The sequence below is a fragment of the Penaeus monodon genome, chromosome 18 (genome assembly GCF_015228065.2).
Source record: "Penaeus monodon isolate SGIC_2016 chromosome 18, NSTDA_Pmon_1, whole genome shotgun sequence".
Taxonomy (NCBI): domain Eukaryota; kingdom Metazoa; phylum Arthropoda; class Malacostraca; order Decapoda; family Penaeidae; genus Penaeus; species Penaeus monodon.
The window spans coordinates 20,203,521-20,214,600 of NC_051403.1; the positions used below are offsets into that span (position 1 = coordinate 20,203,521).

Genomic DNA, 11,080 nt, shown 5'->3' on the forward strand with positions numbered 1-11,080 from the left:
TCGCGAGACTGATTAATGAAGTATGCCCCTCCCTGCCCTCCACCTCCCCCCCCCTCCCTCCCCCCTCCCCTCCCCCCCCTCCCCCCCCCTTCCCTCCACCTCCCCCCCCCCCCCTCCCTCCTTCCTCCCCTCCCCCCCCCCTCCCCCCCCCTTTCCCTCCACCCCCCCGCCCCCTCCCCCCCCCCCCTCCACCTCCCCGCCCCCTCCCCCCCTCCTCCCCTCCACCCCCCGCCCCCTCCCCCTCCTGCCCCCACCCCCCCGCCCCTCCCCCCCCTTCCCTCCCCTCCCCCCCCCCCTCCCCCCCTTTCCCCTCCACCTCCCCGCCCCCTCCCCCCCCTCCCCTCCACCCCCCCGCCCCCTCCCCCCCCTTTTCCCCCCCCTCCCCCCCCTTTTCCCCTCCACCTCCCCCCCCCTTTCCCTCCCCTCCCCCCCCCCCCCCCCTCCTCCCTCCCCCCCCCCCCCCCCTCCCCCTCCTTCCCTCCACCTCCCCCCTCCGTCCCTCCACCTCCCCGCCCCCTCCCCCCTCCTTCCCCCACCTCCCCCCCCCCCCCCCTCCCCCTCCCCCCTCCTTCCCCCACCCCCCCGCCCCCTCCCCCCCCTTTCCCCCCACCCCCCCGCCCCCTACCCCCCCCCTTTCCCTCCCCCCCCCGCCCCCTCCCCCCCTCCCCCTCCCCCCCCCTTTCCCTCCCCTCCCCCCCCCTACCCCTCCTTCCCTCCACCCCCCCCGCCCCCTCCCCCCCCCCCTTTCCCCTCCACCTCCCCCCCCTCCCCCCTCCTCCCTCCCCTCCCCGCCCCCCCCCCCCTCCTTCCCCCCCCTCCCCCCCCCTCCCCCCCTCCTTCCTCCACCTCCCCCCCCCCTCCCCCCCCCCCTTCCCCCCCCTCCCCGCCCCCTACCCCCCTCCATCCCCCCCCTTTCCCCTCCACCTCCCCGCCCCCTCCCCCCTCCTTCCCTCCACCTCCCCGCCCCCTCCCCCCTCCTCCCCCCTCCACCTCCCCCCCCCCCTCCCCCTCCTTCCCTCCACCTCCCCCTCCTTTCCCCTCCCCCCCCGCCCCCTCCCCCCCCTCCACCCCCCCTCCTTCCCCCACCCCCCCGCCCCCTCTCCCTCCTGCCCTCCCCCCCCGCCCCCTCCCCCCCCTTTCCCCTCCCCCTCCCCGCCCCCCCCCCCCCTTTCCCCTCCACCTCCCCCCCCCTCCCCCCTCCTTCCCTCCATCTCCCCCCCCCCTCCTTCCCTCCTTCCCCGCCCCCCCCCCCCTCCTTTTCCTTCCCCCACCCCCCCGCCCCCCCGCCCCCCCCTTTCCCCTCCCCTCCCCGCCCCCCTCCCCCCTCCTTTCCCCTCCCCCTCCCCGCCCCTCCCCCCTCCTTCCCTCCACCCCCCCGCCCCCCCCCCCCCCTCCTGCCCTCCACCTCCCCGCCCTCCCCCCCCCTTTCCCCTCCACCTCCCCCCCCCCCCCCCTCCCTTCCCTCCACCTCCCCGCCCCCTACCCCCCTCCACCTCCCCCCTCCTTCCCTCCACCTCCCCGCCCCCTCCCCCCCTCCTTCCCTCCACCTCCCCGCCCCCCCCCCCCCGCCCCCGGTTCCTTCTCCTTCCTTCTCTCATTCCTCTCTCGGTTCCTTCTTCCCCTGCTTCTGGCATTATCCCTTCGCTGCTAATCTCTCTCTCTCTCCATTATTCCTTTCCTATTCCGTTCCTTCTTTGGCTACTTGACTCCTTCTTCTTCCCTGTTACTATTTCTCTTCTACGCCTCTTATTCCTCTTTCCAGTCAGCTCCCTTGATCTCCTCTTTCTCTTCCTCTTCTGTTTTCTCCCCTTCTTTCTACTCCTCCACTACTTCTTATCTTCCCACTCTTCCTTCTCATTTGTGTTTCCTACTCCGTTTCTCCTTCTCCCCCCCCTCTCTTCTCTGCTCTTCTCTTCTCTTTCTTTTTTTTTTTCTCTCTCTCTCTCTTTTTCTCTCTCTCTTTCTTTCCCCTTCTCTCTCTCTCTTTCTCTCCCCTCTCTCTCCTCTTCTTCCCTCTCCTCTCCTCCTCCTCTCTTTTTCTCTCTCTCTCTCTCTTTTCTCTCTCTCTCTTTCCTCCTCCTTTTCCCCTCTCCTCCCCTCTCTCTCTCTCTCCCTCCTTTCCTCCTCTCTCTCCTCCTCTCTCTCTCTTCCCTTCTCTCCCCCCTTTCTCTCTCCCTCTTCCTCTCTTCCTGCAATCAACTCTGAAAGAATTTCATAAACTTTGATCATTCGCCAAAAAGAGAAAAAAAGAGAAAGAAAAAGAAATTAAAAGAAGAGAGAAGGCTTGGGAAGGAAAAAAAGGAAAAATGGGAAAGAAAGATTCCCCGGGCCTTTCCCAAATCTCTCGACAGCAAGGTTTAAACAGAAAATAGTTGAAAAATAAAAGAATACATAAAATAAAAAACTGGTAAATATAACGCAAGAAATAGCAAAGTAAAATATAAGAAAATGGGTAAAATAATTAGCAAAAGAGAGATATTTGTATACTTCTCTCTCTCTCGTTTTCCTTCACTATCTATCGGGATCTATCTCTGACCCGTATTCATAGCGCTAATGAAATGGGAAAGAAAGCGGTGAAAATTTTCTAATCAAAGATGTCTTCGTCAGAAAACGTATTCGACGAAGATATAATCGACATTTATTATATAAATTGTGAAGATATTGATTCTCATTCATACCTTCCCAGTATATATCTATCTTTATCTCTCCCCCCCTTCTCTCTCCCTTCTTCCCTTCGTCTCTCTCTCTCTCTCCTTCTTCCTCTTTCATTCCTCTCCCCTCTCTCTCTCTCATTCTCTCTCTCTCTCTCTCTCTCTCTCTCTCTCTCTCCTTTTTCCCCCCCTCTCTCTCACTCTCTCTCTCTCCCCTCTCTCTCTCTTCTCCTCTCCTCTCTCTCTCTCTCTCTCTCTCTCTCTCTTCCCCCTCTCTCTCTCTCCTCTCTCCTCTTCCTCTCTCTCTCTCTCTCCTCTCTCTTAAACATCTTTGTTTTAATCATCATACAAAATATATAATAAAATATATATATATATATTATTATATATATATATATTATATATAATATTAAAATTTTATATATAATATATACCACACACAACTATATATATATATTTTTGAAACCGTTTATATATACTTCAGCTTTTTTGCTGGTTAAAAGTTACCTATCTAAAAGGGCTTATTTGAAATCCCATCCTATGTTTCTAACAAACAATGAAAGATTAATTTATTACGTTAACACGATAAAAAAATAAATTTTCCCTATAAGTTTTTATACAACGTTTTTTTTTAGTGTCGCCTTCTTGTAGGAAGTTAAGAGGTGATGGCTTGCTCGACCGCCATCGGTGTGCCGCTGTCTTTCACTTGTTGCGTGGTCCTTTCGGCGACATCGATGGTGGATGTGAATGCAAGCCATAGACGTGTTGCTCTGGCAGAGAAGATGCGCTGATGCTGACTATACCGTGACCTCGGAACTTCTACCAGGAGCCGATTAGAATGTACCGTTCTCGTACTTCTCTCTCGGCCGTGGGGTCGGAGACGGAGGCTGGTTAAATGAGGCACCTGTTTCACCCGACGTCGCGACGATGTTCAGCGTGTCGATGTGGCGAAGATTGGTGGCTCGCTGGATAAGTCCGAGAGCTGTTTTTTTCTATTTTATCCAGCCTCTTGAGGCTGGCGAGCGCAGTAGACGACCAGGCCAACGAAGCATACTCTAGGTGTGGTCTGATCTGGGACTTGTACAGCGTGAGAATTCCCAATGGATTCAGGAGGTGAGATATGCGCCGAAGGACTATCACCTTCAGAAAAGCTGTTTTGCAGATCCTGCTCACGTGTCTGTTAAATCTTAGACCACTATCTATACACCGAGGACTGAGATAAAGTCTTCGAGTGGAAGGGCAATGTTGTACATTAAGATTTTGTCTTTCATGACGTCTGATGCAGCTGGAGAGCGGGGTATAACCATTGTCTTGTTGTGGGCAAATCTTGGGGGCAAATTCATGCTCGTTGCTACATACGCTGGTATGAAACAGAAAGTGTACAGTCATCGGTATAAGCTTTGATTTCAAGATGTTCCCTAAGCATATCATAAATATAAATATTCCAGAGGATTGGGCCAAGTACAGATCCTCGTGGTACCGATGTCTCTACCGGATACTCCTGGGATAACTGGCCACCGATAACTACTGTAAGTGTTCTTCCAGTGAGGTAATTATCCAATAGCCGCGAGAGGTTACTGCTTATGCCTCTTGCTTGTAGTTTAGCGAAGAGCCCTCTGTGCCACACTCGGTCGAAGGCGCCGGCGATGTCGAGGGCGATTACCAGAGAATCTTTACTCGCATCCAGAGCATCCTGCCAGTTTTTACTCAGCAGTAGAAGGTCAGCAGTTGATCTGGAGGATCGAAAGCCAAACGTCTGATGGAAATGATATTGTGCTTTTCCAGATGTTTCATGAGCTGTTCAGCAATGATGGCAGAAGGGAGATAGGCCGGAAGTTGTCTGGATTTTTTCTGACTGTTTTTTTTTTGTTTCTTTCCTTTTTTAAGAGGAATCACTCTTACTTCCTTCCAGATAATGGGCCAGCAGCTTCCTTCGATACACGCCTGGAAGATAGATGATAAAGGCTGAGATAACTCAGCTGCACACCTGCGGAGAGTTTGCGGGCTGATATCATCTGAACCCGATGTTTTCTTCGTGTTTAAATTCTGAAGGATCTCTTTTGTTCCGGTGCGATAGATTTGAAGATCAGGGAGTTGTTGATGGCATATGAATAAGCTTCCCAGAAGGTTAGCTTTTCCCCGATTACTCAAAGCAGTTGTTCCATCGGGCTTGGTGGAGGTATTGTGGATTCCCGGGTTTCCCCTTGGTGCTCCTTGACGAGCGCCCGCCACTCCTTGCTGCCTGCTCCCAAAGCTGGGTTTCCTCTTCGTGTCCTCTTGCCATCTGTTGCCAGTTGCATTTCTTTGCAAGCATTTTTGTCTTTATTGTCTTGTGGAATTGGCTTTGTACCTTTGCCACAATCTGTATTTCTTTTTGTTCGCTTGATTGACCTATGTAGCCAAACCAGACTTGATCCCTTGGTTTTGTGATGTATGTCCGTGAAGGGACGTATTTCTGCATTTCAGCGAGGAGGCTGGTGATGGAGGATTCTTTGTTGTTTGCATTCCCCACCAGAAGAACATCCTAATCTTGTGACTGGAGCTCCGCCTTCATACCTGGCCAGTTTGCGTGGTTCCAAAGCCATATTTTTCTTTGTTTCCTTTCGTCAGCTGCGGGGGCGAGGCAAAGATGTGATATAACTGCAAGGTGATCTGATGTTCCTATTTTGCCGAGCGATGAGCAGGAGATAAAGTCCTCAGTTAGATCCATATAACAGGGTCGAGAGATCTACCGAGGATGTGCGTCGGGAAATCTACGTAATATGTCAGCCCGCGAACTGCGAGAAGGTCCTCGTATGCTGGCTGGATGAGATGGTGATTAAGGTCCCCAACTATTAAGACATGCTAACAGATGTTGCGAGCCTGGAGGACTAAATTTTCCGTTAGGAAGTCCATCGGTGTCCTGCCTTGCCACCGCGGCCTGTAGTGGGCGCAAAGTAGTAGGGACTCATTTGACTTAAGCATGACCTTCAAAAAGATGGCTTCAAGCCAATGTGGTAAGTCAACAGTTAGCAGTTGAATTCGCAGATTCTCTTTACAGCACACAGCTACACACGAAGTTCTCTCCTATTCTGTCTTCTTTGCCACTGTAAGTAGCCTCGTATCTTACCAAAAGCAGGTTCTACCTCTGCATTAAGTAGTAGCCACTATTATATCGGCACTGATGTTGAGGGCCATGTGAGCCAACTCACAGATATTGGTCCGGAGGCCTTTGACAGCAGACAGAACTGAGAGGTGTCTTTGGTTATTTTGAGGGGTAGGAATCAGTGAAGCCATGTAGTACACTGGCCCTTGGTGGCTGTTGGGATGTGACCAAGAAGGAACTGCGAGTTGCCCAGTGTGGGGGTGGAAAGAACTAACGCTGCTGAAGGGGCGGAGATGAGAGTAGAGGTTGAGGGTGAGCTGCTGTTTTCTAGGTTTGACAGCTTCGATATTCTAACATGATTTTTTTTAGCTCTCTTTCGAGCAGTTCGGCCTTATCTGGCGATGTCTTCCACCTGCGGCTGTTCAGGGTGTGACCTCTTGCCTTGCAAAAGTCGCAGGAGGCCTTACTTTGGCTCGTTGTGCCCTCGCTGTCTGCAGTGTGAGCGCACGGGAGGCTCTGATCTCTTCTTCTGCTGCGCTCTCCCTTCCCCTGAATCTGCTGACGAGTCTCTCTCTCTCTCTCTCTCTCTCTCTCTCTCTCTCTCTCTCTCTCTCTCTCTCTCTCTCTCTCTCTCTCTCTCTCTCTCTCTCTCTCTCTCTCTCTCTGTCTTCTCTCTCTCTCTCTCTCTCCTCTCTCTTCTCTCTCTGTCTCTCTCTTCTCTCCTCTCCTCTCCCTCCCCCTCTCTCCTCTCCTCTTCTCTCTCCTCTCTCTCTCTCTCTCCTCTCTCTCTCTCTCTCTCTCTCTCTCTCTCCTCTCTCTCGCTTCTTACACCTTTTTGGGTTCGTCTGGACAGCACCCTCCTCTCCTCTCTTGGCAAGGGGTCGAGCGGAGATCCGAGAAAATGATAATGAGCTTGTGAGATCATTTATAAAATATAATGAGGCTGTAGGCTTAAAGGACTAGAGGGGGGGGGGGAGAAAAGGGGGATGAGAGGGGGATGGAGGATGGGAGGATGTGAGGGAAGGGAAAAGGGGGAGAGGGGAAGGATGGAAATGGCGGGGCGGGTGGGGTGGAAGTGGGAAAAGGAATGAAAGGATAGAGGGAAGGGAGAGAGGGGGAAAGGATAGAAAAGGGGAACAAGTGAAGGAGAGGGAGAGGAATAGAGATGAGGGGAGGATGGAGGGATGGTTATGGGAGGGGGAGGGAGAGAGGGAAATGAAAAGGAGAGAGAGAGAGAAGGAAAAAGGGTAGACATAGAAGAGGGGTGAGGTGAATCTAGAAGAGGGAAGGAGGGGGGGGCAGGGGAAAAGGGGTATTTGAGATGTCTTCTGTTTCTTGCTTATTTGTTTACTTTACTTATCTATTGATCTATTCAGTAGCTTATCAATTTAACTGAACATTGATTTATTCATCGATTCATTCATATATTATCTAATTCATTTTGAATTCTGCTCTCTTACTGTCCACAGATTTAACTATATGCGTAATGAAGCCGTGCGTTCTCTATTTGCTTGTTTGTTCATTTGTTTCATAATCTTTACCCATCTATCTAGTTGTGCACGATTTGTCTATCTGTATCTATCAATACTGTAATTTACAAGCTCATGGTTTTAAATCATTCTGGAATAACGATATGAACTTTATAAAGATATCTGTACAAATATAGATAGATAGACAGATACATAGACAGGGAAGAGAAGAGAAGAGAGACAGAGAGAGAGAGAGAGAGAGAGAGAGAGAGAGAGAGATAGAAAGAGAGAGAAAGAGAGAGAGAGAGAGAGAGAGAGAGAGAGAGAGAGAGAGAGAGAGAGAGAGAGAGAGAAGAGAGGGAGAGAGAGAGAAAGAGAGAGAGAGAGAGAGAGAGAGAGAGAAAGAGAGAGAGAGAGAGAGAGAGAGAGAGAGAGAAATGAATAAATAGATATCCCATATGAATAGATGAAAAAACCCGCAAAGCAACTCTTTCATGCCTATAATTATTTACAGTCACTCCCTTTGCCTTTATGAGGGTATAAAATCTGACGACCATGATTAAGCTTCTCACAGTCTGTTCAATCTTCATTAATTTTTCATTTATTTTTCACTCTCCTTGAGTTATAAAGGTGTGCGTGTTGTGTCTGCGCATGCGAAAGATGAGAAGCAGGCGAGGGAAGAAGAGGAAGAGGGAATAATTAAGAAAGGGAAAAGGAAGAAGTGGAAGAAGAGGAGGTGGAGAAAGAGGGAGAGAAGTAAAAAGAGGAAAAGGAAGAATTAGAAGAAGAGGGTGAAGAGAAAAAGAAGGAGAGAATTAAGTGGAGGAAGAGGAAGAAGAAGAAATGGAAGAAGAAGAAGAGGGAAAAAGAGGAGAGAGGTGAAGAGGACGAAAAAGGGTAAGAAGAAGAAGAGAAGAGGAGGAGGTGATAGAAGAGGAAAAGGAGAAGAGGGGAAGAAGTGGAGACGGAAGAAGAAGAGGAAGGAGAGAAGGATGAAGAATAGGAGGAGGTAGGCGAATATAAGGAAGAATAAGGAAGAAAGAGGAAGAGGTAGAAATAAGAGGAAGAATGAGAGGAGGAGGAAGATAAAAAAAATGAGAAGGTGAAAGAGAAAAATTAAGAGAAAGAAGAAGAAGAAGAAGAAGAAAGATCAGGTTGGTCGAAGAAAAAGATAAGAAAGGGAATAAGAAGAAATAAAGATAAGGAAAGAAAAAAAAATAGAAAGAAAAACAGAAGGAAGAAAAAAAGGAAAAATAATGAAGGAGAAAAAAGGGGGAAGGGAAAAAGAAACAAAAAGGGGAAAAAGAACCCCCCCCCCCCCCCCAAAAAAGCCGGGGAAATTTTTTTTTTTTTTTTTTTTTTTTTTTTTTTTCCCCCCCCCCCCCCCCCCCCCCCCCCCCCCCCCCCTTTTTTTTTCCCCCCCCCCCCCCCCCCCCTTTTTTTTTCCCCCCCCCCCCCCTTTCCCCTCCCCCCTCCCCCCCCCTCCCCCTTTTTCCCCCCCCCTTTTCCCCCCCCCCTCCTCCTCTCCTCCTCTCCCCCTCCTCCTCCTCCCCCTCCCCTTTCCCCCTCCCCCCTCCTTCCTCCCCTCCCCCCCTCTCCCCTCCTCCTCCCCCCTCCTCCTCCCCTCCTCCCCCCCTCCTCCTCCTCTCCTCCCTCCCTCCCCCCCTCCTCCCTCCTCCCCCTCCTCCCCTCCCCCTCCTCCTCCTCCTCCTCCTCCTTCCCTCCTCCCCTCCCCCCCCTCCTCCTCCTCCCTCCTTTCCTCCTCCTCCTCCCCCCTTTTCCTCCTCCTCTTCTTTTCTTCCTCCTCCTCCCCTCCTTCTTCCTCCTCCTCCCTCTTCCTCCTCCTTTTTCCTTCTTCCTCCTCCTCCTCCTCCTCCTCCCCCCCTCCTCCTCTCCTCCCCTCCTCCTCCTCCCCTCTCCTCCTCCTCCTCTCCTCCTCCCCCCCTCCCCTCCCCCTCCTCCCTCCCCCCTCCTCCTCCTCCCCTCCACTCCCCTCCTCCTCCCTCCTCTCCCCTCCTCCCCCTCCTTCTCTTTCCTCCCCCCCTCCTCCTCCCCTTCTCCTCCTCCTCCTCCTCCTCCTCCTCCTCCCCCCCTTTTCTCTCCTCCTCCTTTTCCCTTTTTCCTCTTCTTCTCCTTTTTTTCCCCTCTCTTCCTTTCTCCTTCCCTCTTTCTCCCCTTTCTATTTTCCTCCTCTCCTCCTTTCTCCCCTTCCTATTAGCTCTTCCTTTCTCCCTTCTCCTTTTTTCCTTTTTCCTTTCATTTCTCCTCTTTTTTCTCTTTTCTCTTCTCCCCCTTTTTTCCCTCCCTCTGTTCCAAAATCTCTCGTGCATTCCTTTCCCTTTTTTTTTTTTCCCTTTTTTTTCCCTGGTTTCCTTCCTTTCCTCTGCATCCTTCCTTTCTTTCATTTGCATTTCCTCCTCCTTTCCTCCTCTTCTGTTATCTTCCTTCTCTGCTTCCTCTTTTTCCCTTAGTATCTTCCTCTGCATTTTTACGTTCTCTTTTATTTTATCTTCTCTTCTACTCCGCCTCCCTCCTCCTCCTCTTTCCTCCTTTCTCCGCTCTGCGTATCCTGCTCTTCCCTCTTTCTTCCTCCTCCTGCTCATCCTCTTTTCCCTCCTCTCTCTCCTCCCTCCTTCTTCCTCATGTCCAACCTGCTCTTCCTTCTCCCTCCCTCCCTTCCCTTCTTTTACTCCTCCCTCCTCCTCCTTTCCTTCTTTTACTCCTTCCTCCTCCTCCTCTTTCCCTTCTTTTGTGCCCTTTCTCCTCCCCCTTTTTCTCTTTCCTCTTCCTCCTGTTCATCCTCTTCTCCCTTCTTCCTTCCACTTCATGCTCAGCCTGCTCCTCCTTCCTTCCCCTCCTTTTTTTCTCTCTTTCCCTCCTCCTCTTCTATTACTCCCTTTTCCTTCCTCCTCCCTCCCTCTACTTCCCTTTCTCCTTCCTCCTCCTCCATCCTCTCCCTTTTTATCCTTCCTCCTCCTCCTCCTCCTCCTCCTCCTCCTCCCTCCTCCCTTTCATTTTTCCTCCTTCCTCCTCCTCCCGTCTTCCCCTTCTTTCTTTTTCTCCTTCCTCCTCCTTCCCCTCGACTTCCCTTGGCTGTAGTCGGCCATGGCAGGGTTTACGAGCCAAGTCGCATCTCAGACCGCCTGGGTTGTTTTCAATGATATTTTACGAGAAAAGTTGAACGGAGTCAGTCTTGAAACTCCCCTCCCCCCCCTCCCCTCTTCCTTCCTTTCCCTCCTTCCCTTCTCCTCTTCCCGTCCATCTCAACCCTTTTTTCATGTCTCTTACCGAAAGTTGCTTCATCTTATCTCCCCTCCCCTCACACACACCTCTTCTCCCTGCTCGCATGCCTTCTCCTTCCCTCCTCTTATTCTTCCTTCTCTCTTCTCATATACCTTCCTCCTCCCCTCATTCTCTTCTTTCCGCTCTCCTCTCCTCTCATATCCCCTTTCCTCTCCCTTCCTTCTCTCCTCCCATATTATCTCCTCTTCCTTCCTTTCCTCTCCATGCCTTCTCCTTCCCCCTCTATACCTTCTCCACCTCTCCTCTCCCTCTCATATCCTTCCTCTCCCCATTCCTCTCCTTCCTTCCTTCTCCGCATTCCCCTCTCTCCTTCTCTCAATCCTCTCTTCTCCCCTCTCGCTCCTCCTTTCCCTCTCCTCTCCTTCATTCTCCTCTCTCTTACCCTTTTCCTCTCTTCCTCCTCTCACCTTCTTTCTTCTTTTCCCCCCAATTTCCTCCTCCTCACTCAGCCTCACTTTTCTGTACTTTATTTCTTGTAATATCTATGCTTACAGACTCTATAAACATACAAAACTATTTATAGAATTAGGCTATATGGATATGTGGTTCTCGCGATCGCCCAAGCTTCAGAG

At 51.5% G+C, this 11,080-nt stretch overlaps 1 protein-coding gene across 1 annotated transcript; it reads left to right on the plus strand.

Moving 5' to 3' along the window:
* Positions 1 to 50: 50 nt before the first annotated feature.
* Positions 51 to 10,204, plus strand: LOC119584864 (basic proline-rich protein-like; the record flags this gene model as incomplete). Its single annotated transcript, XM_037933497.1, is given in 9 exon segments — positions 51 to 197; positions 199 to 615; positions 617 to 745; positions 747 to 1,072; positions 1,110 to 1,472; positions 8,577 to 8,764; positions 8,932 to 9,189; positions 9,263 to 9,296; positions 10,174 to 10,204. Coding segments are annotated over 9 exon segments (1,893 nt in total), but the record flags the coding sequence as incomplete, so codon positions are not given.
* Positions 10,205 to 11,080: the final 876 nt, after the last annotated feature.